The sequence below is a fragment of the Salvia miltiorrhiza genome, chromosome 1 (genome assembly GCF_028751815.1).
Source record: "Salvia miltiorrhiza cultivar Shanhuang (shh) chromosome 1, IMPLAD_Smil_shh, whole genome shotgun sequence".
Classification (NCBI taxonomy): domain Eukaryota; kingdom Viridiplantae; phylum Streptophyta; class Magnoliopsida; order Lamiales; family Lamiaceae; genus Salvia; species Salvia miltiorrhiza.
Genome location: NC_080387.1, coordinates 69,944,130 through 69,970,367, shown reverse-complemented (window position 1 = coordinate 69,970,367; position 26,238 = coordinate 69,944,130). Strand labels below are relative to the sequence as shown.

Here is a 26,238-nt window from a genome sequence, read left to right as displayed (position 1 = left end):
AAGCATGCAGATCACTAGTATTTCATAGCAAACAATGTTGGGTTTTTTTTTTTTGGGGGGGGGGGGGGTGGGTGGGTGGGTGTTAGGTAACAGAATAGGTAGTATACCAGGAACTGGATCAGAATATCCATGAACACCTCCATATGACTTCGATGGTACAAAATTGAAACAGAGTTATCCAGTCAACAGTCCATGCCAAGGTCTCTTTAATCATCTCAGTCAGACAAACATATTTTTTTCTCTAAAAAGATTCAACCAACTTATAGACTTATCATCCACAACTTAATCAACGGGGCATGACACAGAGAGATCACAACTCAACCCACAAGGATAAAACAATTTATCCAAAAGATACAGATACTCCTTCATTGTCTTTTGCACGTACATCTATATAATCATATAGTAGTTCAAAGAGTATCATCTCTATGCAGAATTAAAACTTAAAAGTATTACAGACAGAGACATCATAGAGAGAGCTTCCAACAAAAAGGGAAAATGAAAATGAAGGAAAATAAAAGCTGCTCGCAATACAAATATGTGTTTAAGTAAAATAGGATGATCACATGCCACAACCTGTTTTAAAACTGTAAGTACATTCTTATTTAGCTTGAAGAAGATAAATGATTTTTTTCCCCTCTTTGTCAATATAAATAAACTGTTATTTTTCATCTGACAAAACTTGCAGCAAAGAGCTGAAAATGGAAAAGTACAAAATTCTCTTCAGCAGAGCAAACCAAGGGATCAAGGTTACTCATTATTCAAGACTGATAAAGAACTCTTAATTTTTAGACTCCTCTGTATGGTAAAACGTAATATCTTTCACGAGATATAATAAGCATTTACATATCAGATGCTGTTTTGAGTTGCTGCTGCTGCTGCTGCCCGTCAATCAAACTCAACTGCCGTCTGAGTCTTGCAATATGTCCTTGCACCTATGCATTCACGCACACTGTCAAAACATGATTTTTTTTCTTTCACCACAATAGAAAATGAATATTTTCACAGACATGTTTCGTTCAAAGTTCCCATTTCACATAATTAAGAAGGAATAATGGCTAGTAATGCACAATTGATTTATTTAAAGATCTCATAATGGGCTTCCTAAACTAGAATTCCATTTGGCCCAACAATGAAAAACAATATACAACTTCTTACGGAAGTCCATTTTGAGTTATAAAATATTTCTGATATTCTGAATTTTGTTCGTGCATAATCGTCAAGCATAATGAAGCAGTTTTTATCAAACAATAGGCAGTGTATGAAAGTATTTCACTTCTCATTTCTACCTTCGCCATTTCCCTTCTATGTGTTCAATGTCATGGAGTGTAAACTGGTTATTAAACTTATTTTAAATGCTGAACAGTTTCATGGATTATCTGACTCCACCTTGAATATTAAAACAGCAAAAGTCAATAGATAAATATCAAACACATCCCCACACATGAATCATTTAATCTCATCATCACTATGGTTATATACTTTTTGACGGTTTCCATGCTAAATTCATTGGTTCATGTTTTAATTCTTCAAAGAGATAATTCCATCCATTCAAAGTCAAGAGCCACCATCTAGGAAACTTATGTGATCAGATTAGTAACAAATTCCTGTTGATGTCTAAAAGTATATTCATATTACCTGCTCGCGAGCTGCAGCAAGTCTTAACAGCTCATCCGCCTCAGAGAATTTGGAGAACCACTGGTTCAGGGGATGATGATCTTTGGTGTCACCTCTGTTCCTGTTCACAAGATCCTCCATAGGCACTGTAAGAACACATATGGAAATAGCATCTTGAAGCACAGTAGGGTGAAGCAAAAGATATAGAACGCAAATAGCACCATCAAACACAGTGATACTGTGATACCAAAACCTTTACTAACCAATGCTATAAGCAGACCTTACCAGGAGGCAAAGTAAATCCCGCAGACAGTCTAGGCACAATAACTGCAGGATGATGTTGCACCCTGGCAAAGAAAGCCTCAGAAGGCTCCGAAATAACAACTTCATCATAAGATTCCACAACGACAGGCTTCTTCGTGGATAGCGGACCAGACTCATCCTCGGGATATAACTTCAAATGATGATACCTATAAACAATTCAAAACACAAAATAAAACTTCAACTGAAATTCAAGACTATTTGTATAGATGTGGATGTGCATATGCATGATATTGATATCTATGATTGCTAGGACTGGACATGGCTGCTCTTTTGCTATACACGTACATGGCATGGAAAGCAACTCACAAGTGCAATGGCTTATCGGAAACATCACTATGAAAATGAAGGGTAATAGCGATTTCAAATTCACCCCATCCTGATTCTGATAACTCAAAAGGTGGGCTATCAATAATCCTTGTGGGATTATTAAAACTAGAATGCAACTGAAAAACAGCACGCTTAACCACCACTCCGAGGTCCTCATTGGTCGATCCACGAACATAAACTGTCCATTTATGTGACTGGTACCTAAACAACAGGAAATGGAACAATGCAGAATCAAAACAGTAGTTTATCAAACACTCAATGAACTTACCATTAAACGGGACTAAAAAAATGTTGAAAAAACAGGCAAAGAAAAAATGGAGCTAAAAAAAAAAAAAGAAAGACACTTACTCGCTCGCCTTCTTACCAAGCCAAAATGCAATGTTACCATACACAATGGGTACACAAATTTCTGTATCTTTAATCTTTTTAGCCAGATTCTACACAACCAACAACTAAAATTAAAAAGGTTGGAAGTAGAAATTCGCATGGAATGCGAATTGACGACTTCGATTCAACTTCGAATTTCATTATTAACAATGAATTTTGAATAGCAATCGAATAAAATAAAATTACAGCTAATAATATTAACAATCACCTTTTTTTCACTGTCATCCGAAGATTTAACAATTTTTGTGCGCTGCGATTTTGGCATCGAGCCGCTGGCATCCGACTGGTCAGCTCCATTCTTCTGAGGCATTCTGCAATTGAGCTAGGAAAAAAACCCCAAATTTGATCGAGCTGAAATTAGGGTTTTCAAATTGCAATTAGATCCTGTGTACGAATGTACGGTAGTGGACTGAGAGAGTAAACCGGAGCTAAGTATCTGCTACGGAGAGCTCCACCTTTAGCTAAATTTATGGATTTGCAGATTTAATTAATACTTGGTTTGATAAATTTAATACTTCCTGCGCTAGAAATATGTTATTTTGGCTCAGCACTAGATCTAATAAAATGATTGATAGATTTTATATGACGAATAAAGAATCCCACCATTATTTAAAATAAATATTGAATCCAAAATTATGTCACTTTGACTCCTATGAATTTTAATAAAATAATTTGTAATTGTTATGTAATAAAAAAAGAGTTTCACTATTGTTTGAAATAAGTAGTTGGAATTGAAGAAGGGTATTTTATTTATATATAAATAAAAATATTTGTAAAGATAAATGATAAGAAAAATGTATGACACCGTATCTTAAAACGACAAAAGTGATATATTTTTCACGTACGAAGGAAGTATTTATTAACATACTTCGACAAAGCAAGATAATTAAATATACTTTTTATTTTTTTAACAATACCTCCTCACCTTGAAAACATTACTCAAGAGTCGAGCCAACAGTAACTCTGTGAAATTTTGTCTTCTCCAAAAATAGTCTCTGGATCGAGAGCATTTGTAATTTGCATAAATTAATTTCTTGTTTTCAGTTTTTTAATTAATTTATTTAAATTTATATAAAGTCAAAATTGTAATTTACTTATTTAATCTATAATTATATTTTTTTTATACCAAATAACTATATTAGTTAGCTTATAATTTTATCTTACCTATCAAACACCTAAAAAAAATACTAATTTCACATTTCTTATTATCTTGGTATTATACTATTTCCAAATATGTATACCAAACGCACACTTCATTGGTTGCAACTCCCAGCAGATCACCTAAATGCATCACTAACTGTAAATTTAGGCTAAAATAATTGAAAATGAGATAAAGAAAAATGCATCCAGCAGATCCCCTAAATTGGATGGGGCCCACAAAAAATTTTACACCTACCTAAATTCAATCTTAAATTTACACTCACCCTAAATTTATTTTAAGCTTATAATTAATAGGGCCCACACATAATTATTGTTTTTATGTAGAAAATAAGAAATTGGTGTATGCATTTATAAAATCGAGATCATAAAATTAAATAGGGAAGCTTTAGGAAGGAATATAGGAGCATAATTTTGGGATTTCTGCTGGGAGTGCTCTAAAATCTAGTCTTTTATTTTTGGCGTATTTGCAGTTACTATTGTCACCGTATTTTAATGTTAGTTTTCATAATCATTCACACCTTTGTATTTATATGTTTTCTTAACTTGAGTATTTATATGGTTTTTAAGTAGCAACTATATATTAATCTAGCTTAAGATAAATCCCAATATTAAAAAAAAATGGTAATATATATAGGAAATTTAGTCAAAGTCTTATATGATTATTCGTTTAGGTGAGAATCCCAGGTGGTTAATATTTTTGATATGGAAAGTATACTATTTATAGGAAAGAAGATTGCCACGATTTAATTAATTTATAGATTATATATTTTCGCCATGAATTAATTACTTTATTTTAAATAATAATGTGTCTAATTATATAGGATGTATGAGAGAATTTACATTATATGAAATTTGAATCAGACTGAGACTTTTTCCAATTAGATGTGAGGCTTGGCGGCTTGTGAATAGAAATTATAGAATTATCTAAATAATTATATACACAAATTGAAGAGAAATATTTTGGGCATCAATAATATTTGGGCTAAAATACTACACTATGGGCTGGAAAAATTAGAACACTTGGGCTTAAAAGTAAAATAAAATGTTGGGCTTCTATGAACATATAAGCACGAGGAATCACACGTCTTTGTCTTCCAATCGTTGAAAATATTTTCAGACAAAATAAAAAACGAAATGCTGTAATCTTCAACACCTTTTCCTTTTGTTTGTTACCATATCTACAATCAATGAAATAAGATATAACAAACTCCAATTAATACCTAACTAATAACTAAAGGTGTTGAAAAAACTCATTTAAATATCTCTGATTAGCTCTATTTTTTTTGTTTAATTACCAATGGTATTAAGAATTTATTTAGAATCAATCAAATTAACTTAGTAAGTTATTAAATTTTTTTTTTGAGGGGAAAACCACAGAACCACTTTATTTCAAAACCCGATGAACAATATCTGTAAGCCAGGACGGGAAATCCTGCTTCCAGATCATTACACCATCAGACCAAGTTATTAATGTCATGTCATGTGAAAATGTATTCCAGACAAACATATCAATATGATTTCTGGGGCAAAGAGTTTATGATAAAAGAATAACTTTTGTGTACAAAAATGAAAAGGAATAGCGAAATAAATTGTATATTTTTTATTCTAAAGTCCTAGCTAGCTAGTATACACACATCAAGCTATATACTAAGATTTAGTAGTGAAGTAAAAAAAAAATATGTGAATGTTTTTAACAACTTGTTTTGATGGTTGGTGTTAGAAATGAGGCTTAGAAAGTGTATATATAGAGGCCTTCAAAATCTTGATTCAGAAACACAAGCACATGAGAAATCTTGATTTTTTTTTTTGGAGACAGCTTAATAAATGGCTTTGTTGTTGATGGAGAATCTTGTTTCCTACCAAAAACATCATGGGAAATGATATGTTGTTTTAGATGAGTCAGAAATAATGTAGATTCTTTGTTTCTTGCAGAGTTTTTTAGGTTAGATGAAGATTTTTTGTCTGAAATCTTATAAATAAGTTACTCCATAATGGAATACTGATTATAGGACACTTAATGTATCTGACACTTTGCCTAAGAAAGTGTTTACTAATTTAAGGGAGGAATTGTGATATATATTTTTTGTTACTAACAATGTATGAGTTTTCTTGCCTTTTCAAGTATGTGAAAGTGTAGATAAAATGGGAATATCTAACATTTTTGGCTTGTAAAATTTGTGAGGTCAACAGAAAGTTTGGAAAGGGACCATATCAATAATTAAGCAGAAACATTCACATCAGAGATCAAGATTTCACATGGATCTGTCTCTCAATTTTCCAAAATATAATTATTATGAAGGGGTGACAGCTGAAATACATATATATTTTGCAAGAAATTTCTGCTCATCATTTCAGATAAAAATTGCCAAGACAGGACCACTTTATCATCAAGCTCAAGTTGAAATGGTTCATTATTTTTGTTCTGACGTTCTAACAAGAAATGGGCCTTTATGTGAAAACAATATATATATATATATATATATATATATATATATATTGATCCCTTCTCTCTCTATATATATATATATACTGGTTATTATAAAAACAACACTTATAGTATAAAATGAGTCCACCCTGAATTCACTATGAAATATTATGAATTCGCTGTGAAAAATGATGAATTAAAAAATATGAATTTTTTTACACTTACTGGATTCGAGTTACGGACCATGAATTCATCCTATAATATTGAAGTGTCCCACATTGGATTGGAGATAGTGGCATGAGCCACTTTATATGGTGAGGCAACCCTCTCCCTTATAAGGCCTTTTAAGGGAGTAATGAGTCCAATATCCATTTCTAACATGGTATCAGAGCCAACCCAATCCAATGATGGGCCCCCCAATATCGTTGTCAACAGATGGCGTTTGGGATAGTCCACGCTGCGCGTGCGGGGGGGTGTATTGAAGTGTCCCACATTGGATTGGAGATAGTGGCATGAGCCACTTTATATGGTGAGGCAACCCTCTCCCTTACAAGGCCTTTTAAGGGAGAATGGGCCCAATATCCATTTCTAATATGGTATCAGAGCCAACCCAATCCAATGATGGGCCCCCCCAATATCGTTGTCAACAGATGGCGTTTGGGATAGTCCACGCTGCGCGTGCGGGGGGTGCATTGAAGTGTCCCACATTGGATTGGAGATAGTGGCATGAGCCACTTTATATGGTGAGGCAACCCTCTCCCTTATAAGGCCTTTTAAGGGAGTAATGGGCCCAATATCCATTTCTAACATATAAAGTCATGAATCCATCGTAGATCTTCAAGATGTAAGGGCTAAAAATGGTTCTTACTTTATATGTTTCCATTTGAGACATGCCAATTTTTTTCCTCACATTTGATCAGTTTAATCCAAATTAAAAAAATTAGCTATATTTCCTGGCAAATGTTGATTGCAAGTATCTTGGCTCTGAATATTGGTATCAGAAATTTACTAACAATTTGAAGCAAAACTAGTCACTTAGAAAAAACAATCTAGTTTTACCAAACAAATTCCACCTTAAATTGTTTATCTTTTTATGCTTGACAGTCACAGACTTGGTTTATACAAAGTTGTATAAGAAACTAATGTAGCTTATGCCAAATAATGAGTATTTCTGCATGATATTCTTTGTTTGTAGAGAGTTTCATAAGGAAACATGACTTGTAACAGTAGAAATCAAAGCAGCTCATAACCAAACAATGGTTTTCCAAAAATGAGTCAGTAGTAATCTTTACATTTCTTTTCCTAATGAAGTATATTTTTTTTTGTCCCTTCTAAAAAATAGTTACAAAACTGTGATCCTCATGAACACATCACGTTCTGCTCAACCGGGACGTTAGATCAACGAAAAAATCCTCGCTGCAGGGGATGGTGAGGCCACCAGTTGGATGATGGAACCCGAATTCTTCCTCAGCTTGAAACAGCAGCTCTTGAAACGAGGGGTGGTTCAAGTACGACACAGGGATCACAAACCGTGTCTTCTCATTTTCTCCGACATAGACAGCACAGTGCCCCTTTGGAACCTCAGCTGATCTCCTCTCGCTGGATAAAGTTCGTCTCAGCATTTGGCGAATGGCCACCATTGTTGTTGTTGTATCAAGTAATCAAGAAAGTTTCTAAAATATGTAAAAAATTGAGAGGAACTAAAGTTTTTTTCTTGCTGAATGTGTTGGTTGTGACAAACCAGAAATGTGCTGTATATATATAGGTGAAAGTAAGAGGTTGCATTCTTGAAAAAGAAAATTGAGAAACAGAAGCACATGAGGAATCACATGGTTTGTCTTTGAATCATTTGCAATGATTTTGCATCTTGTGTGATCAAGAATCTTTGCTTCCTACCAACTCTAGCAGCACGGCCCTACTTTGACAAGCCGGTACCAACATTTGATGCCGTATTCTACCTTCAAGATCCTTCAAAATCTATGAGGCCGCCCCACCATGTGAGCCTCGACTGTGATGGATTCTCTTACAGCTAATGCGATAGTGATCCTTAACAGACGCGAAAGGCTTAGGTTGGTGGAAGACTTATAATGTTTCTTAGCTTTTCTGATACTAAACAAACTCACCATCAATTATTTAATGTTACTAAAACATAGAAACATCATGTTTAGACAATGAATGGATTGCTTTTTTGAGGATCATAAGTGGATAATATTCAATATCTAGGATCTGTTTGAGGCTGATTATCTGTCTTGTTTGTGTAATTCTATAAATGAGTGAAATGGGATTTGCTTCTTGACAAATCTTGATCATGATTTTCATAAATATTATAAGTAATATTCAACTTTAGATTATTTGAATCAGGAGCTGGTTAACAATGTTGAAGAATCACATGATATGCCTATCGATCATCAGAGAGATTTTTAAGGTAAACAAGAATTTGTGTGATCAAGACTCGTTGTGTCCTACCAAGACGGCCCTAGCTCAGACGAGACCCCTCTGATCAAGACGATAGCATGATCCGATGCCGTCTCCCTCCCTCAAAAGGGCCTACTTGGTTCCACTTTATATTCCCAATTCAAATCAACTTCACATATGAAAACTGTAAGGGGCCATGCCTTATTGAATCTGCTGATATTTCACAATCTATCAGCTTGGCCCACCATGAAAACTACGCGCTTTAACATAGAAAATGATTGAGTTTTTTTTGCACAAAAAAACAAATGTGAAGAAGTTAGCAGAAGAGAGATGGAGTTTCTGTTAACAGATTATAGTTTCTTGTAGCAGATCATGGTTTCTAAAGAAGAAAAAAAAATGGATAAGTAATTTTTCATTTCTTTTGTGATTCATATACATTCCTTTTTCCTAATAGAGTATGCTACTCTAAAACAATGAAGAAACCTTTGTTAGAGAAACTATATATATATGTATTTCACTTTGTGCTTAGGCAAGACGCGATGTCAATGAACAAGTCTTGGCTGCAAGGAATGGTTAGGCCGCCCATTGGCTGATGGAACCCGAATTCCTCCTCTGCTCGAGCTAGCAGCTGTTGGAACGAAGGGTGGTTCAAATACGACACTGGGATCACAAACCGCCTCTTCTCATCATTCTCCCCAACATAAACGGCACAATGCCCCTTGGGAACTTCGCCTCCTGATCTCCTTTCGCTAGATAGAGACCGTCTCAGCAACTGACGAATGGCCATTGTTTCACAAACGGAACGAGTTGGAAAGAAATATATTCTCAAAGAAAATAGTGAGAGTAGTGAGAGTTGAGGACTTATTGCTGGTTGTAGTCCAGAAATGAGCTGTATATATAGGTAAAGAAATGAAGCAGCAATGTAGCATTGTATCTATCAGCAAATTTAATTTTTTTTTTTGAAGTTTAAGAAACATAAGCACATGAAAAGATCATATAATGATTTTAAGGCAGCAATAATTTTTGTGATAGAGAGCCATTGTATGCTACCAACTCTGCAACTTAGCCCTCAAATGGCCGCGTTTCATCCTCAAACGGCCCTACATGCTTTTATTCGGATCAAACGAGCATATCAAAACTACAGAAGCTTCACTCATTCAAATTTGGCCTACCATGTGAGCTAATTTATGAATATTCATTAAAGCTTCTTCAAACACAGATGGTGATTTTTTTAAAGAAATCAGCAGCTCATGTGATAGTGTTTCTTGAATTATGGATCAGATTTTTAGATCAAATGCTTACTGGATTTTATGCTTGAAAACTATACACCACAGTGTATTTATCCACCAAGTAAAATGTATAGTATTTCTTTTGCAATGATGTTTACTGTGCTTATAAAATGTTTTAGGACAGCAAAATTCAGGATTTTGAGTACAGAATTGAAGTATATTAACAAATAATCAATAAAAAAGGTTCATTTTTTTTATGGAGCTGATTTATTTCATCAAAGATTGTTAACATGTCATTGGCAATACTATGTGGCAGAGTCTGATATTACAAAGCAGAGTTTACTTTAAACTACAGACTATTTTTTTTTTGAAAAATTTATTCCTTCTCAACATGATCAAACTTAAGGACTTCATCAACATTTCTCATTAAACTTATCTTTTTTTTAGCAATATCTGACATAAACCTTTTGTGGTATAACTTTTTATCAATATTTGAAGTTAACAGAAAAAAAAAAAATGAGGCCAAATGATTTTGCATGTATCAATATATTGCAAGTTTGTTACAGAATGACAAAAGAAAAAAAAAATGTCTGTTAAAAAAAGACTAGTTCTACAAAACTGAGTTCCTATTTATGAGAAGAGATCAGTCGAGGCTAGACGTGAGATGAACGAATGAGTCCTCGCTGCAGGGGATGGTGAGGCCTCCCATCGGATGGTTGAACCCGAATTCTTCCTCAACTCGACACAACAGTTTTTGAAACGAGGGATGGTTCAAGTACGACACTGGGATAACAAACCGCCTCTTTTCATCATATTCCCCAACATAGACAGCAAGATGCCCCTTTGGCACGTCGGCTCCTGATGAAGCTGATCGCCTCTCAGATGACAACGACCGTCTAAGCATCTGACGAATGGCCATGATTGTATCAATGCAACTCAAAGTGAACTGTATGAAAAGTTCAATGAAGTAATAGGGAATCTGAGAAAGATGAAACTGTTTTTTGAGGATCTGTGGATATATGGTTATAGTCTGAAAATATGTTGCATATATATATATATACCAAACACCAAAAAAAGTAGTGGATAAAACAAGGTGGATTATGTGGTTGTCTGAAAATAGAGGAAAACATAAGCACATGAGGAATCACATGGATTTGTCTTTCAACTAAATATTTTTAAGCCACAAAATAAAAGATATACATATCCTTAACAAAACTCCCATATAAATCAAATTAATCAATTGTACAACAAAATGGGACCTCTCTTTAGATTTCAAGATCACAAGTTTCACTTGGATTAGTATCAAATAGTATTATTGTTAGCCCACCTAACTGCATCTACTGGTCTTCTAATCCATTTTGTCATTTGGTTTATGAACAAAACATCTTCTAGCTAGCTGCATGGCCCTCAAGTGCCCTACATAAATTTAAAATTTAGATGAATGAAAATTTGTGTAATTTTATAGCAGACTCTAATAATCATTTTTGGCTGTAAATATATCATTAATGTGGTCCACAGCAGCTCATGTGATTATGTTTCTGCAACTATATATCCTAAAATACTAAAATATAATTAGAAATAGTAGAAGATGAAGAGGGAAAATTGAGACGCACTTGATTTGTGATGAAGAATTTCACATGATTCTGTGTTTCAATAATTGATAGTATTTCAATAATTGATAGTACAAAGTTGTGAAAATAAATTTATTTTAGGTGGAAAATAGGCATCAAGATTTGTTATGTGAGGGCCCTTTTTTAGTGTTGGTAGAGTACATAGTTTTACATCACAAATTCTTGTTTCTTCAAAACAACAACAACATGATGATTCAAAGACAGTCCATGTGAGCTCATGTGATGATTTATTTGCTAATGGTACATAGCTACCACATATCCATTTAACTATCAATCTGAATTTCAAAGAGATGAGACATTTCTTTTCCACCTATATATATATATACAACACATTTCTCATCTTCAACCATCAACAACAAGCCTTCTTCAGCTCTCTTCTTGATTTTGATTTCTTTCACAGCTACTTGACTTGAAAGAAAATAAAAAAACTTGTCCTTTCACTCATTCGATTAGTTCGACAATGGCCATCCGCCAGATGCTGAGACGGTCTTTATCCAGCGAGAGAAGGTCAGCCGAAGTTCCCAAGGGGCATCTTGCTGTTTATGTTGGTGATAATGAAAAGAAACGGTTTGTGATTCCAGTGGCGTACTTGAACTACCCCTCGTTTCAAGAGTTGTTGTTTCAAGCTGAGGAAGAATTCGGGTTCAATCACCCTATGGGCGGCCTCACCATCCCTTGCAGTCAAGAATTATTTGTAGATTTAATCTCTGCTTTCAGCTCAAGATGATTTGTAACAATGGTTTTAGGAGTAGAATTTTGTAGATATAATAGTAGATGAATATACATGAAAGTTTATGGAGCAAACTTTTGTCACCTTAATCTGTTGATTGATTTATCCAAGAATGAGCTTTTCTTATTTGAAACAAACACACAATTCAGGTAAATATATTTGGCTGATGAATCTGGTTGCACGAGATTTTCTAGCATTAAAATTGTTTATCTGGCTATATATGATTGGATATATATATGTTTTAAGATTATCTTTTTCTGTATACGAGTAACCAGGAAAGAGATCAACAGAGAATGTTAAATGTAGAAAAAATAGAGAATGAAATGTCGGTTCCGAATAAATTAATAATTTTTCCAAATAAATCAAGAAACCGCATGAACAGACATTTACGCATAAAACACGCCATCTCCAAGTTTTGAATCCGGTGGAAATGCATGTTTAGTAAAATTGTTACCGAAAAGGTAACCAAAAAATCTTGCAGCCATGGCCAGAAATTATTTCATTATAGGTAAGGTAAGGTAAGGTAAGGTAAACTAACCTCGATAAAATAAGATAGTAACAATGTTGATATACATATGAGATTTACTGATGTTTTCAACTACTAAAACCTGATGAAAAAAATCAAGACAGTGAAAAAATTGTTACTTTCTTCCAGGTTAAAAGTGTTTCAACTACAATTTCTGTAGAAGAATTCCATCTTGCAGTGAGGACTTGTTTGTTGTTTTCGTCTCTGGCTTTGGCAGAACCAGAAGATGATGTGCTTAAAAGGATCAATGAATAAAAATAAAAAAATAAAAAATATATTTTTTTTATAGATTAGCAGATAATGTATTCAATCAATAAAATATAAAATAAAAATAAAAACTAAAATCCAGTACATGAATGAATATATATGCGTGACAAATTCTAATTAATCGTTGTGTTTTTATAAATTATTTCTCTTTACTGATGGTGGTTAGAATAACAATTAGGGGATGTAGCTCGATTGGTAGAGCATTCAAAATTATGAAATGATATAGGGTTCAAATCCCATCATCTCCAAAATTTTAAATTCTAATTAATCGAATTTCTTTTAATTATTTTTCTCTTTAATGGTAACTATTACTAATAAACTGAATGGTGATTAGCATTACAATTAGGGGATGTAGCTCAATTGGCAGAGCATTCAAAATTCTGAAGTGATATAGGGTTCAAATCCCATTATCTCCAAATTTTCAAATTCTAATTAATCGAATTTCTTTTAATTATTTTTCTCTTTAATGGTAACTATTACTAAATTGAATGGTGGCTAGCATTACAATTAGGGGATGTAGCTCAATTGGCAGAGCATTCAAAATTCTGAAGTGATATAGGGTTCAAATCCCATCATCTCCAAAATTTTAAATTCTAATTAATTGAATTTCTTTTAATTATTTTTCTCTTTAAATTAATTGAATTTCTTTTAATTATTTTTCTCTTTAATGATAACTATTCATAAATTTGAATGGTGGTTAGCATTATAATTAGGAGATTGTAGCTCAATTGGTAGAGCATTCATAATTATGGAGTTATATAGAGTTCATATTCTATCATCTCCAAACTTTTAAATTTCCTATTAATCGATTTTTTTAATCTATCTACTGCACACTATTTCAAGTGCCCCCACCTGAATTAATTGAGTCCTTTAACCACCTTCAAAGTTAAAGTCTGTCACAATTTTTAATGTTAGAATACAGAAACAAGTGCTCATATTTCTAATGATGAAATCAGTCACAATTTATAACTCTACCGATCTTGAGTGGATTGAATTTAAGTAATCATGAGCATTGTAACCTTGTGAAAAATTAGAAAACTCGTGTTGTTGAAGATATTAGAGAACTTGCCAATTGAGATGCATGCTGTTGGTAGGGGTGTATAATAATTCCAATTAAAGAAAAAAAATGATTAAAGAAATTCGATTAATTAGAAGTTAAAAAACTTGGAGATGATGGGATTTGAACCCTATATCCTCAAGAAATTTGAATGCTCTACCAATTGAGCTACATCCCCTAATTGAAAATTTAACGTCCAATTAATATATAATCGTTTACAATAATATATAATTAAAGAAAAAAATATATATTAAATAAATTCGATTAATTAGAAGTCAATCTTAATGCCTAAGGCCAAATGTCTTGGGTTCGAATCCCCTGTGGCCCGGCCTTTAAATTTTTTTATTTAATATTGTAAATTTATCAAAAAAAATAATGACATCCAATCAATATATAATCGTTTATAATATATAATTACAAGTCAAGAAAAATAATGATTTAAAAAAACCAATAACTATAAGTTAAATTTTTTGAAGATGATGGGATTTGAACTCCCAATTTGAATGCTCTATCAATTGAGCTACATCCCCTTGTTCAAAAATTAACCTCCAGTTTATTTATAATAATAATTACAATTAAAGAGAAAAATGATTATCTGCTAATTAATCTACAAAAAAATTGATCCTTTTAAAGCACATCATCTTCTGCCAAAGCTAGATCCGAAACGTACAAATATCTTTTCATGTATATTCATTCATCTACTATTATGTATTTCCAATGGATACATACATTTTCTAATCTACAACATTCTATTAATCGTATAATAATTGAGATGGATGCTGTTGGTAGGGGTGTATAATAATTCCAATTAAAGAAAAAAAAATTATTAAAGAAATTCGATTAGTTAAAATTTATAATAATTGAGATGGATGCTGCTGGTAGGGGTGTATAATAATTCCAATTAAAGAAAAAAAAATTATTAAAGAAATTCGATTAGTTAAAATTTTTGGAGATGATGGGATTTGAACCCTATATCCTCAAGAAATTTGAATGCTCTACCAATTGAGCTACATCCCCTAATTGAAAAATTAACGTCCAATTAATACATAATCGTTTATAATAATATACAATTAAAGAAAAAAATGATTAAAGAAATTCGATTAATTAGAAGTTAAAAAACTTGGAGATGATGGGATTTGACCCTATATATCCTCAAGAAATTTGAATGCTCTACTAATTGAGCTACATCCCCTAATTGAAAAATTAACGTCCAATTAATATATAATCGTTTATAATAATATACAATTAAAGAAAAAAAATGATTAAAGAAATTCGATTAATTAGAAGTTAAAAAACTTGGAGATGATGGGATTTGAGCCCTATATCCTCAAGAAATTTGAATGCTCTACAAATTGAGCTACATCCCCTAATTGAAAAATTAACGTCCAATTAATATATAATCGTTTATAATAATATACAATTAAAGAAAAAAAATGATTAAAGAAATTCGATTAATTAGAAGTTAAAAAACTTGGAGATGATGGGATTTGAACCCTATATCCTCAAGAAATTTGAATGCTCTACCAATTGAGCTACATCCCCTAATTGAAAAATTAACCTCCAATTAATATATATTCGTTTATAATAATATATACAATTAAAGAAAAAAAATGATTAAAGAAATTCGATTAATTAGAAGTTAAAAAACTTGGAGATGATGGGATTTGAACCCTATATCCTCAAGAAATTTGAATGCTCTACCAATTGAGCTACATCCCCTAATTGAAAAATTAACCTCCAATTAATATATATTCGTTTATAATAATATATACAATTAAAGAAAAAAAATGATTAAAGAAATTCGATTAATTAGAAGTTAAAAAACTTGGAGATGATGGGATTTGAACCCTATATCCTTAAGAAATTTGAATGCTCTACCAATTGAGCTACATCCCCTTATTCAAAAATTAACCTCCAGTTTATTTATAATAATAATTAGAGTTAAAGAGAAAAATGATTATCTGCTAATTAATCTACAAAAAAATTGATCCTTTTAAAGCACATCATCTTCTGCCAAAGCTAGAGACGAAACGTACAAATATCTTTTCATGTATATTCATTCATCTACTATTATGTATTTCCAATGGATACATACATTTTCTAATCTACAACATTCTATTCCTCCTAGCTAGAACCATTGCTACAAATCATCTTGAGCTGAACGTAGAGATGAAGTCTACAAATAATTCTTGACTGCAAGGGATGGTGAGGCCGCCCATCGGGTGATTGAACCCGAATTCTTCCTCAGCTTGAAACAACAACTCTTGAAACGAGGGGTGGTTCAAGTACGCCACTGGAATAACAAACCGCTTCTTTTCATTATCTCCAACGTAAACAGCAACATGCCCCTTCGGAACTACTTCAATTGACCTTCTCTCGCTGGATAAAGACCGTCTCAGCATTTGGCGGATGGCCATTGTGTAACAAATCAAGTAAGGGAAATGTGATATTTTTATTTTCTTTCTATCAAATAGTTGTGAGAAATGTGGTGGAAAAGAAAAGTCTCGTAGATGGTTGAAGATGAGAAATGTGTTGTGTATATATATATAGGTGGAAAAGAAATGTCACTCATCCTTTTGAAATTCAGATTGATAGTTAAAACGGATATGTGGCCGCTATGAAACACAAGCAAATAAATCATCACATTAGGAGTAGTCACATGGACTATGTCTTTGAGTCATTATGTTTTTTTGTTGAAGAAAGAAGAATTTGTGATGTAAAACTATGTACTCTACCAACACTAGCAACAAGGGCCCTCGATGCCTATTTTCCACCTAAAATCAATTTATTTTCACGACTTAGTACTAACAATTATTGCAATACTATCAATTATTGAAACACATAATCATGTGAAATTCTTCAACCGACTTCACAAGTCAAGTCTATCTCAGTTTTCCCTCTTCATCTTCTAATATTTTTAATTATAGTTGCAGAAACATAATCACATGAGCTGCTAATTTCTTCAATTCCTGTAAGCTGGACCACATTAATCATGATATATTTACAACCAAAAAGTATTATTTGAGTCTGCTATAAAATTACACAAATTTTCATTTATCTAACTTTTAATTTCATGTAGGGCATTTGAGGGCCATGTAGCTAGAGTTGGTAGGGGACTAATGTTTTTAATTCCCTCAAAAATCTCAATTTATTGCTTCAAATCTTATATATAACATTAAATGATAGCTAGACAGATCCATGTGATTTCTCATGTGCTTGTGTTTTCCAAGTTTCATAGCCACCACACATCCATTTTGAGATTAATATTGCTAACCAAATTAACTTTAGAGGGATTCAACATTGCTTGTGCACCTCTCTCTATATAGTATATATACAACATATTTCCAAACCACAACCATCAACATATTTTCAAAATTCTATAGCTTTTCACTTTTGATTTCTGTCACAAGAAACCTGCTGAAAAGTTTTTGTTTCACTTCAAAAAAGACTCTTATTTATACAACAATGGCCATTCGTCAAATTTTGAGAAGATCTTTATCAAGCGAAAGAAGGGCAGCTGAAGTTCCGAAAGGGCATGTTGCTGTTTATGTTGGGGACGATGAAAAGAAGCGGTTTGTGATTCCAGTATCGTACTTGAATCACCCCTCGTTTCAAGAATTCCTATTTCAAGCTGAAGAAGAATTCGGATTCAATCACCCTATGGGAGGCCTCCCCATCCCTTGCAGTGAGGACTTATTTGTAGAATTCATCTCTTGTTTGAACTCAAGATGATGTTGTTTAGTAGGATCAAATATTTTGTAGATTAGGAGATAATGTATTCAATCGAACCAGATTCTGATACATGAATTAATGAGCATATATGGCAAATTTGTTGGAATACAAGCTTGCGGGCGTAGTACAATGTAACACAGAAATGTAGGAGATGAGAATACAAGGGAAAAACTGTATTGAAATTACAATCTAATAAAACCAGAAAGGCAGCCGAGTCGAGGAGGGTCCTCTGTCCGCAAGACGAGATACGCCCCGGTAGTGCTCTCGGTTTGGCGTGTCGTCCCCAAAGATGAAACGGCTTCGTCTCGTAGGTAGCAGCACCGCACACCAACGAGCTCCGGCGAACTGGAACGAGGCGAGAACAGAACTTTACGATGCAGAGTGCAGCAGAGTAAGAGTGTAATGCTTGTTTTCAGGTGATGAATGATGCATGGAGGCTGTCCTATATATAGGCACAGTCCACATCAATGGGGGAGCCTGCGGAGTTAATACCAATGATGGTATTCAAATGGTGTCGGGAGTTACAGGCAGTAACAGCCCTGCTGTTTGAATCTGCCATGACTCCTCCGACAGCAGTTACAGATGTAACAGCTCTGCCATGACTCCTCCGACAGCAGCAGTTACGTGGGAAGCTTCCTGGAAGACCAAGGGTCCTCCCGGGCCAAGCCCTAGTGGGCTTCGTGTGCATGCGCTGGCCCAACCGAGTTGGGCCTCGTCCCATTCGAACCAAGTTTTCATTGGTCCAAAAAGATAATAGTCGATGTGGGCCTAGGGTAGGCCCAAAGGCCAGCCCAAAGACCACCCAAAGACCAATTGCCAAGATCCAAGTCCACGGCCGCGTGTCGGGGACGGGACGGGACGGGCCGGGACCGGGACCGGGGCCGGGCGCCGGGGGCCGGGGCCGGGCGTCGGGCGACGGGCGTCGGGCGACGGGCCGGGGCCGGGCGCCGGGCGCCGGGCGTCGGGCGACGGGGCCGGGGCCGGGCCGGGCGGGCGGCGGCGGCGGCGCGCGCGTGTGGGCTTTGCAACCCGTCACTTGTGCACACAGTTTTATTACATCCTGTGATGTAATAACTTTTATACTGTAATAAATGTTATCCACATTCCGATGTGGGATAAGCATTAAATCTTATTTAATGCTTATCTTTTCCCACAGCTCAATGTTTCAAGTACCCAACTTTAAACAATTATTTCTCACTCACCGGAAATCGGTTTTGAGTAAATAAATATACTACGATCATCTACTCGGAACGTAGATCGATCCTGTCCCATTTAATTATGCTAAATTAAATGTTTTCGGTACTCGAAAAATTATCAAACATTGGTTACTCACAACCAATTTCCAACAATCCCCCACATGAGTGGAAATAGCCAAATGCAAATGCAGACACAAGCTCTGTTCTCAAGAGACCTTAGTGCATTAGAATAGGTGGTTTGCGGCCTTGAACCATCCTTAGTTAATACTATCGGATATACTGGTGAATTGGTAGAACTTGATGTCTTTGAACCATTTCTCCTTAGTGTATACCGAGACAACAGTATTAACACACTAACGCCTCAACCTCATTTCGTTCTCACGTTTTTGTCCTTTGCGGGCCTTGGACAGCTCTTTGGATTCATAAGCGTTAGGTCGATGCGGCCCCCACATCTCACTTATATAGGTGATTCTTTCCCGAGTATCCTGCTATACTCAACCTCCCCGAGGTGTTTAGGAATCATTAAAAGTCAATGACTTAACCTTACCACTAAGCAGGCTTCAACACTCAGTTGCTCTCTAGGGAATGCAAGTAGATGAGTGTTCTACTTGGAATCTTATAGCTTAGTTTTCTCATTGAACCACGTTCTTGGGATCTCCAGTCATCATGGTTGGGTTACCACTATAATCATCCTTATTTTGTGGATTTTACACCCATTCCCTCTAGCAATTTATACATTTGATCTCGATTCAAAGCTTTAGTAAGCGGATCGGCCAGATTATCTATTGACTTTATATAGTCAATTGAGATAACTCCACTTTCGATCAAATGTCTTACGGTATTATGTCGTCGACGTATGTGTCGAGACTTACCATTGTACAACCCACTTTTCGCCCTCCCAATAGCTGCTTGGTTGTCGCAGTTTATCATGACAGGCGGCACGGGTTTTGACCAACATGGAATATCTTCCAAAAAGTTTCGTAGCCATTCGGCTTCTTCACCTGCTTTGTCTAAAGCGATGAACTCTGATTCCATGGTGGATCTAGCAATACATGTCTGTTTTGTAGACCTCCACGAGATTGCTCCTCCCCCTATAGTGAACACGTAACCACTCGTTGATAACGAGTCTTTCGCGTCGGATATCCAGTTAGCATCACAGTACCCTTCAAGTACCGGGGGGTATCTCGTGTAGTGTATTCCAAAATTTAGAGTATACTTTAAGTATCTCAAAACTCTCTCAAGTGCTTTCCAATGTTCTTTACTTGGATTGCTTGTATAGCGACTCAATTTGTTCACTGGGCATGCAAGATCAGGTCGAGTGCAATTTGTAATATACATAAGGCACCCAATGATTCTTGCATATTCTTCCTGTGCAACAGGTTCACCCGTGTTCTTCTTCATGTGAACGTTGAGTTCTAATGGGGTTTTTACAGGCGATTTGTCAAACGCATTAAACCTTTTGAGCACTTTCTCAATGTAATGAGATTGTGTCAAAGTTATTCCATCGGTGGTCCTGAGAATTTTCATTCCAAGGATCACGTCAGCTAACCCCATGTCTTTCATGTCAAAATTTCTTTTTAACATGTTCTTTGTATCAACAATGATACGATTGTTGCTTCCCATAATCAACATGTCGTCTACATAGAGACACACCATAACGTACCCATTATTAGTGCTCTTGATGTAGACACATTTGTCACATTCGTTGATTTTGAAGCCATTTGACAACATGACATTGTCAAATTTCAAGTGCCATTGCAGCGGCGCTTGTTTCAGTCCATAGAGAGACTTTACTAGTTTGCATACCTTTTTCTCTTGTCCAGGTACTACAAACCCTTCAGGTTGCTCCATATAGACTTCTTCTTCCAGATCACCGTTTAAGAACGCAGTTTTAACATCCATTTGATGAGTCTCAAGATTGTGCAGAGCTGCAATCGCGAGAAGCACTCGAATAGATGTAATCCTCGTCACTGGTGAATAGGTATCGAAAAAATCGTACCCCTCACGCTGCTTAAATCCTTTAACGACTAAGCGCGCTTTATACTTGTCTATTGATCCATCAGCTTTATATTTCCTTTTTAGGATCCATTTACATCCTAAGGGTTTACAACCTTCGGGTAAATCAACCAACACCCAAGTGTGGTTTTGCATGATTGAATCAATTTCACTCTGGACTGCTTCCCTCCAGAGTAGTCCGTCTGGTCTAGAGAACGCCACTTTGATAGATGAAGGTTCTTCATCTAGCATGAAGGCGATATATTCTGGACCAAAGTCCTTGGCAATCCTGCCTCGTTTACTACGTCTTGGTTCTGACACTTCAAGGTCAGGGCCTGGTCGCTTTCGCGATTCGGGCACAGTCTCAACAGGTTCAGAACTAGTAGCTTCTTGTCTAGTATCGTTGCTTGTACTAGCTTCTTCTTTTTCCTTGTCTTTACAAGGAAAGATATTCTCAAAGTAAACAGCGTTATTTGATTCCATCGTCATTCCTACAGTCATTGTTGGAATGTCTGATTTGTGAACCAAAAAACGATGTGCATTGCTATTTAGTGCATACCCAATAAAGATACAATCAATTGTTTTAGGACCGATTGTAACTTGTTTGGGTGGAGGCACTTGTACCTTGGCTAAACACCCCCACACTTTAAGGTATTTGTATGAGGGCTTTCTGCCTTTCCACAACTCATAGGGAGTGACGTCCCTTCCCTTGAGCGGTATTTTATTGAGGATATAGTTGGCTGATAGAACAGCCTCCCCCCACATGTTCTGGGGTAACCCAGAACTAATCAACATGGCATTCATCATCTCCTTAAGAGTTCGATTCTTGCGTTCAGCAACACCATTAGATTGAGGTGAATATGGAGCAGTTGTTTGATGTATTATACCACTAGCGTTGCATAATTTCTCAAACGGAGCAACATATTCTCCCCCTCTATCACTTCGAACCATCTTAATTCGACTACCAAGTTGATTCTCGGCTTCAGTTTTGAAGTTCTTGAAAGCTTCAATAGCCTCATCTTTACTTCTTAGAAGATAAAGATAGCAATACCTTGTGCAGTCATCAATAAAAGTGATAAAGTACTTCTTACCACCTCGAGTTTGCACAAACTTTAGATCACACACGTCGGTGTGGATTAGTTCTAAAGGTTTAGTGCTCCTTTCCACAGAATGAAACGGAGACTTCGTCATTTTTGCTTCAACACAAATTTGACATTTGTTTTGAGTGTTAAACTCGTTTATTTTTAGTAAATCCATATTTACTAATCTTTTTATCGCATTTAGATTAACATGTCCTAATCTACAATGCCATAAATCACAACACTCAACCAAGTAAGAGGAAGTAGTAGCATTTTCATTGATAGGCTTGCCAGTTACACGCTTGACCGGTTGAACATTAAGCTTGAAAAGCCCATTGGTGAGAAAACCCCTACCAAGGTACTTTCCAAACTTGGTTACAACAACTTTCTCGGACTCAAACACTAGTCTAAAGCCCTTATTAACTAGTATAGACCCCGAGATGAGATTCTTGCGGATGTCCGGGACATGCAGCACATCCTTCAAGGTTATCTCCGTGCCGGATGAAAGCTTGAGCACCACATCACCCATTCCGGCAACCTCCGACGACGCTTGGTTACCCATGCTTAGCTTCCTCCCTTCAACAGCCTTGTAGGTAGAGAAGCGCCTCTTGTCGGAGCACACGTGCACGGTTGCGCCCGTGTCAATGAACCAAGCACCTTGGTTCTCAACAAGGTTGACCTCCTCGGTGATCACCGCCGCTAAGTCATCCTCGTTCCAATCGTCGAAGTCCTTCTCGACAACGTTGGCATCTTGCTTCGCCTTCTTCTTCTTGGGCTTGCGACAGTCTTTCGCCAAGTGGCCCGGTTTGCCACAGTTGTAGCAATCCCCTTCGAACTTGCGGGCAGGAGCTTTAGCTTTGCCTTTGCCTTTGTCCTTGGGATTAGGACGCCCACGTTTGTTGGAGTTGGATGGGCCACCACGCTCCAACAAGTTAGCTTTGGCCTCAACTTGGCCCTTCCCCTTGCCATCGATCCTCCTTTCCTCGCATTCGATGCGAAGCCTCACGATCAAGTCCTCAAACGTCATCCCCTTTCGTTTGTGTTTGAGGTAGGTCTTGAAGTCCTTCCAACTTGGGGGCAATTTGTCAATCACCGCCACCACGGTGAATGAGTCGGAGACCACATGTCCCTCGGCGAGTACGTCGTGCAAGATAAGTTGGAATTCTTGCACTTGGTCGATGACGGGCCTCGAGTCCACCATCTTGTACTCCATGTACCTAGTTACACATGTATTCTTAGTGCTAGCATCATTTAGCTTATACTTTTTGTCTAGTGCCTCCCACAACACTTTGGAGGTCTTTACATCAACATATACTTTGTACAAACTATCCCCTAGACCACCTAGAAGGAAATTTTTACAAAGAAAATCGCCATTATGCCACGCATCATAGGCTGCACGAACGGTGAAGCTCGTCTCGTTCTCCGCCGGTGTGGGCGGCTCGTTGTCCGTCAAGTATCCCGCATACCCCAACGTCGTGAGGTAAAAGAACATCTTTTGACGCCAACTCTTGTAGTCGGAGCCACAAAACTTTGGTGGCTTGTCGGCGGTTGCGTTCGCCCTTGGGGGTTGGGTTGGAACCGACCCCACCACATGGCCATAGCCCATCATGTTGGTCCCGAAGGCCCCAACGTTCTGTCCAAACATGGACCCCACGGAACCACTCGAAGTGGAACCAAATGTTGACCCAAACGGAGTTTGGCCAACCGTTCCTTGCACGGAACTATCTCCTCCAAGTGTGGTTTGGTTAGCACCAAACATGAAAGGAAGTGGTGTTGAACCACCAAAAGGACCACCACTAAAAGTGGAGGCAGCAGCGGCAGAGGTGGCGGGTGCCACGGTTGATGCGGCCGCGGCGGAGGCGGCGGCAGAGGCAGCAGCAGCGGCATTGGCAGCGGCAACGGCATTGGCAGCCTCGGTGGAGTTCGCAGGACCGGTCGACATCTCCAGCAAAGGTGTTTAAGTTTCGAAAGTTTTAAGTTCAATTACAAGTCCAAAAAACTCCCACGTTGCAAGCTTATCTCGTCTTGCGATTGTTGGAATACAAGCTTGCGGGCGTAGTACAATGTAACACAGAAATGTAGGAGATGAGAATACAAGGGAAAAACTGTATTGAAATTACAATCTAATAAAACCAGAAAGGCAGCCGAGTCGAGGAGGGTCCTCTGTCCGCAAGACGAGATACGCCCCGGTAGTGCTCTCGGTTTGGCGTGTCGTCCCCAAAGATGAAACGGCTTCGTCTCGTAGGTAGCAGCACCGCACACCAACGAGCTCCGGCGAACTGGAACGAGGCGAGAACAGAACTTTACGATGCAGAGTGCAGCAGAGTAAGAGTGTAATGCTTGTTTTCAGGTGATGAATGATGCATGGAGGCTGTCCTATATATAGGCACAGTCCACATCAATGGGGGAGCCTGCGGAGTTAATACCAATGATGGTATTCAAATGGTGTCGGGAGTTACAGGCAGTTAATACCAATAATGGTATTCAAATGGTGTCGGGAGTTACAGGCAGTAACAGCCCTGCTGTTTGAATCTGCCATGACTCCTCCGACAGCAGTTACAGATGTAACAGCTCTGCCATGACTCCTCCGACAGCAGCAGTGGGCTTCGTGTGCATGCGCTGGCCCAACCGAGTTGGGCCTCGTCCCATTCGAACCAAGTTTTCATTGGTCCAAAAAGATAATAGTCGATGTGAGCCTAGGGTAGGCCCAAAGGCCAGCCCAAAGACCACCCAAAGACCAATTGCCAAGATCCAAGATCCAAGTCCACGGCCGCGTGTCGGGTGACGGGACCGGGACCGGGACCGGGCGACGGGCGTCGGGCGACGGGGCCGGGGCCGGGCCGGGCGGGCGGCGGCGGCGGCGCGCGCGTGTGGGCTTTGCAACCCGTCACTTGTGCACACAGTTTTATTACATCCTGTGATGTAATAACTTTTATACTGTAATAAATGTTATCCACATTCCGATGTGGGATAAGCATTAAATCTTATTTAATGCTTATCTTTTCCCACAGCTCAATGTTTCAAGTACCCAACTTTAAACAATTATTTCTCACTCACCGGAAATCGGTTTTGAGTAAATAAATATACTACGATCATCTACTCGGAACGTAGATCGATCCTGTCCCATTTAATTATGCTAAATTAAATGTTTTCGGTACTCGAAAAATTATCAAACATTGGTTACTCACAACCAATTTCCAACAAAATTCTTAGCCAGTTTTTTTTCAAAAGCATGATATTGTTGGATAATACCGGATTTAATTATATATGTCCAAATTAGGAATAATACTTCAATTGAGAATTTTTTAAATTTGTTACCTTAGTCTGTTGACTCCGAGTTTTTTCTTATCGGGATGTAGCTTCAAATTTCAATTGCGTGTTAAAAGAAAAAGTTTATTAAAAGAAATTCGAGAATTTAAAAAAATTATGGATATATAATCGGTTACGATAATTACAATTGAAGTGACTAATAGATTAAAAGAAATTTGATTAATTAGAATTTAAAAAAATTGGAGATGATGAGATTTGAACCCTATATCATTCTCAATAATTTGAATGCTCTTCCAATTGATGAGCTACATCCCCTTATTGAAACATTAACATGCAATTAATATATAATCGGCTATAATAATTACAATTAAAGAGACAAATTTATAATATAAAAATAATACTTCATCCATCCCTTAAAATTATACTCGCTCCGTCCCATTGATCATGTCCTGTTTTTCTATTTGGGTTGTCCCATTGATATTGTCATGTTTCTATATTTAATAATGGTTTTACACTACATACAATATGGTCTCACACCTTTACACACTTGAGATATTCCAAAATTCTAATTCATTTTAGTAAACAAAGTGATTAGCTTTAGTACTAGTTTTATTTAAGGACATTTGCTGTAAAATACATGAACTTTCAATAAATTCTGATTTTTCCATGATCTTCAAAATTTGAAAAAAAAAATCACCACCTTTTGATTTTGTCCACGGGTATGAAATACCCCAAATAGAAGCTGGTTTTAGGGCTTTTGACTTAGACTTTTTGATACTTAAGTGTGAGGGATTTTCAATTCACAGATACATTGGTTTTATTATGCCACCTTTATTATCTCTCACGCTTACGTATCAAATATATAATACGGTT

At 36.6% G+C, this 26,238-nt stretch overlaps 7 protein-coding genes across 8 annotated transcripts; 2 read left to right on the top strand and 5 right to left on the bottom strand.

Annotated features, from left to right (window-relative positions):
- Positions 1-519: 519 nt before the first annotated feature.
- LOC131005578 (transcription initiation factor TFIID subunit 14b) lies at positions 520-3,232 on the bottom strand. 2 transcript variants are annotated; one of them, XM_057932587.1, is made up of 6 exons: positions 2,861-3,232; positions 2,614-2,702; positions 2,245-2,466; positions 1,900-2,084; positions 1,636-1,760; positions 520-932 (listed from the first exon to the last, which is right to left on the bottom strand). In XM_057932587.1, the coding sequence occupies exons 1-6, from the start codon at positions 2,960-2,962 to the stop codon at positions 840-842; spliced, it is 816 nt and encodes a 271-aa protein (XP_057788570.1). In that variant the 5' UTR covers positions 2,963-3,232; the 3' UTR covers positions 520-839. The 2 variants fall into 2 exon arrangements, with proteins under 2 accessions (XP_057788570.1, XP_057788571.1); XM_057932588.1 differs by lacking the exon at positions 2,614-2,702 and having other exon boundaries at positions 2,861-3,225.
- Positions 3,233-7,484: 4,252 nt separating this feature from the next.
- LOC131005573 (auxin-induced protein 15A-like) lies at positions 7,485-7,878 on the bottom strand. The gene has a single exon (XM_057932582.1). The coding sequence runs from the start codon at positions 7,876-7,878 to the stop codon at positions 7,609-7,611; it is 270 nt and encodes an 89-aa protein (XP_057788565.1). The 3' UTR covers positions 7,485-7,608.
- Positions 7,485-9,440, bottom strand: LOC131005572 (auxin-induced protein 15A-like). The gene has a single exon (XM_057932581.1). It carries the CDS (start codon positions 9,438-9,440, stop codon positions 9,168-9,170), a length of 273 nt encoding a protein of 90 aa, XP_057788564.1. The 3' UTR covers positions 7,485-9,167.
- A 959-nt stretch (positions 9,441-10,399) lies between these two features.
- Positions 10,400-11,013, bottom strand: LOC131005571 (auxin-induced protein 15A-like). The gene has a single exon (XM_057932580.1). The coding sequence runs from the start codon at positions 10,799-10,801 to the stop codon at positions 10,526-10,528; it is 276 nt and encodes a 91-aa protein (XP_057788563.1). The 5' UTR covers positions 10,802-11,013; the 3' UTR covers positions 10,400-10,525.
- Positions 11,014-11,836: 823 nt separating this feature from the next.
- Positions 11,837-12,380, top strand: LOC131005576 (auxin-induced protein 15A-like). The gene has a single exon (XM_057932584.1). It carries the CDS (start codon positions 11,974-11,976, stop codon positions 12,238-12,240), a length of 267 nt encoding a protein of 88 aa, XP_057788567.1. The 5' UTR covers positions 11,837-11,973; the 3' UTR covers positions 12,241-12,380.
- Positions 12,381-16,070: 3,690 nt separating this feature from the next.
- LOC131005575 (auxin-responsive protein SAUR20-like) lies at positions 16,071-16,654 on the bottom strand. The gene has a single exon (XM_057932583.1). The coding sequence runs from the start codon at positions 16,508-16,510 to the stop codon at positions 16,241-16,243; it is 270 nt and encodes an 89-aa protein (XP_057788566.1). The 5' UTR covers positions 16,511-16,654; the 3' UTR covers positions 16,071-16,240.
- Positions 16,655-17,419: 765 nt separating this feature from the next.
- Positions 17,420-17,921, top strand: LOC131005577 (auxin-induced protein 15A-like). The gene has a single exon (XM_057932585.1). It carries the CDS (start codon positions 17,559-17,561, stop codon positions 17,823-17,825), a length of 267 nt encoding a protein of 88 aa, XP_057788568.1. The 5' UTR covers positions 17,420-17,558; the 3' UTR covers positions 17,826-17,921.
- The last annotated feature ends 8,317 nt before the right edge of the window (positions 17,922-26,238 follow it).

What these genes read in the sequence shown, in the direction of transcription:
- LOC131005578 (XM_057932587.1), bottom strand. Translation starts at nt 2,962, where the DNA reads ATGCCTCAGAAGAATGGAGCTGACCAGTCGGATGCCAGCGGCTCGATG. An exon ending in CTTGGTAAGAAGGCGAGCGA is followed by an intron (nt 2,467 to 2,613) that starts GTAAGTGTCTTT and finishes CCTGTTGTTTAG; the next exon opens with GTACCAGTCACATAAATGGA. An exon ending in GGGATTTACTTTGCCTCCTG is followed by an intron (nt 1,761 to 1,899) that starts GTAAGGTCTGCT and finishes GTGTTCTTACAG; the next exon opens with TGCCTATGGAGGATCTTGTG.
- LOC131005573 (XM_057932582.1), bottom strand. Translation starts at nt 7,878, where the DNA reads ATGGTGGCCATTCGCCAAATGCTGAGACGAACTTTATCCAGCGAGAGG.
- LOC131005572 (XM_057932581.1), bottom strand. Translation starts at nt 9,440, where the DNA reads ATGGCCATTCGTCAGTTGCTGAGACGGTCTCTATCTAGCGAAAGGAGA.
- LOC131005571 (XM_057932580.1), bottom strand. Translation starts at nt 10,801, where the DNA reads ATGGCCATTCGTCAGATGCTTAGACGGTCGTTGTCATCTGAGAGGCGA.
- LOC131005576 (XM_057932584.1), top strand. Translation starts at nt 11,974, where the DNA reads ATGGCCATCCGCCAGATGCTGAGACGGTCTTTATCCAGCGAGAGAAGG.
- LOC131005575 (XM_057932583.1), bottom strand. Translation starts at nt 16,510, where the DNA reads ATGGCCATCCGCCAAATGCTGAGACGGTCTTTATCCAGCGAGAGAAGG.
- LOC131005577 (XM_057932585.1), top strand. Translation starts at nt 17,559, where the DNA reads ATGGCCATTCGTCAAATTTTGAGAAGATCTTTATCAAGCGAAAGAAGG.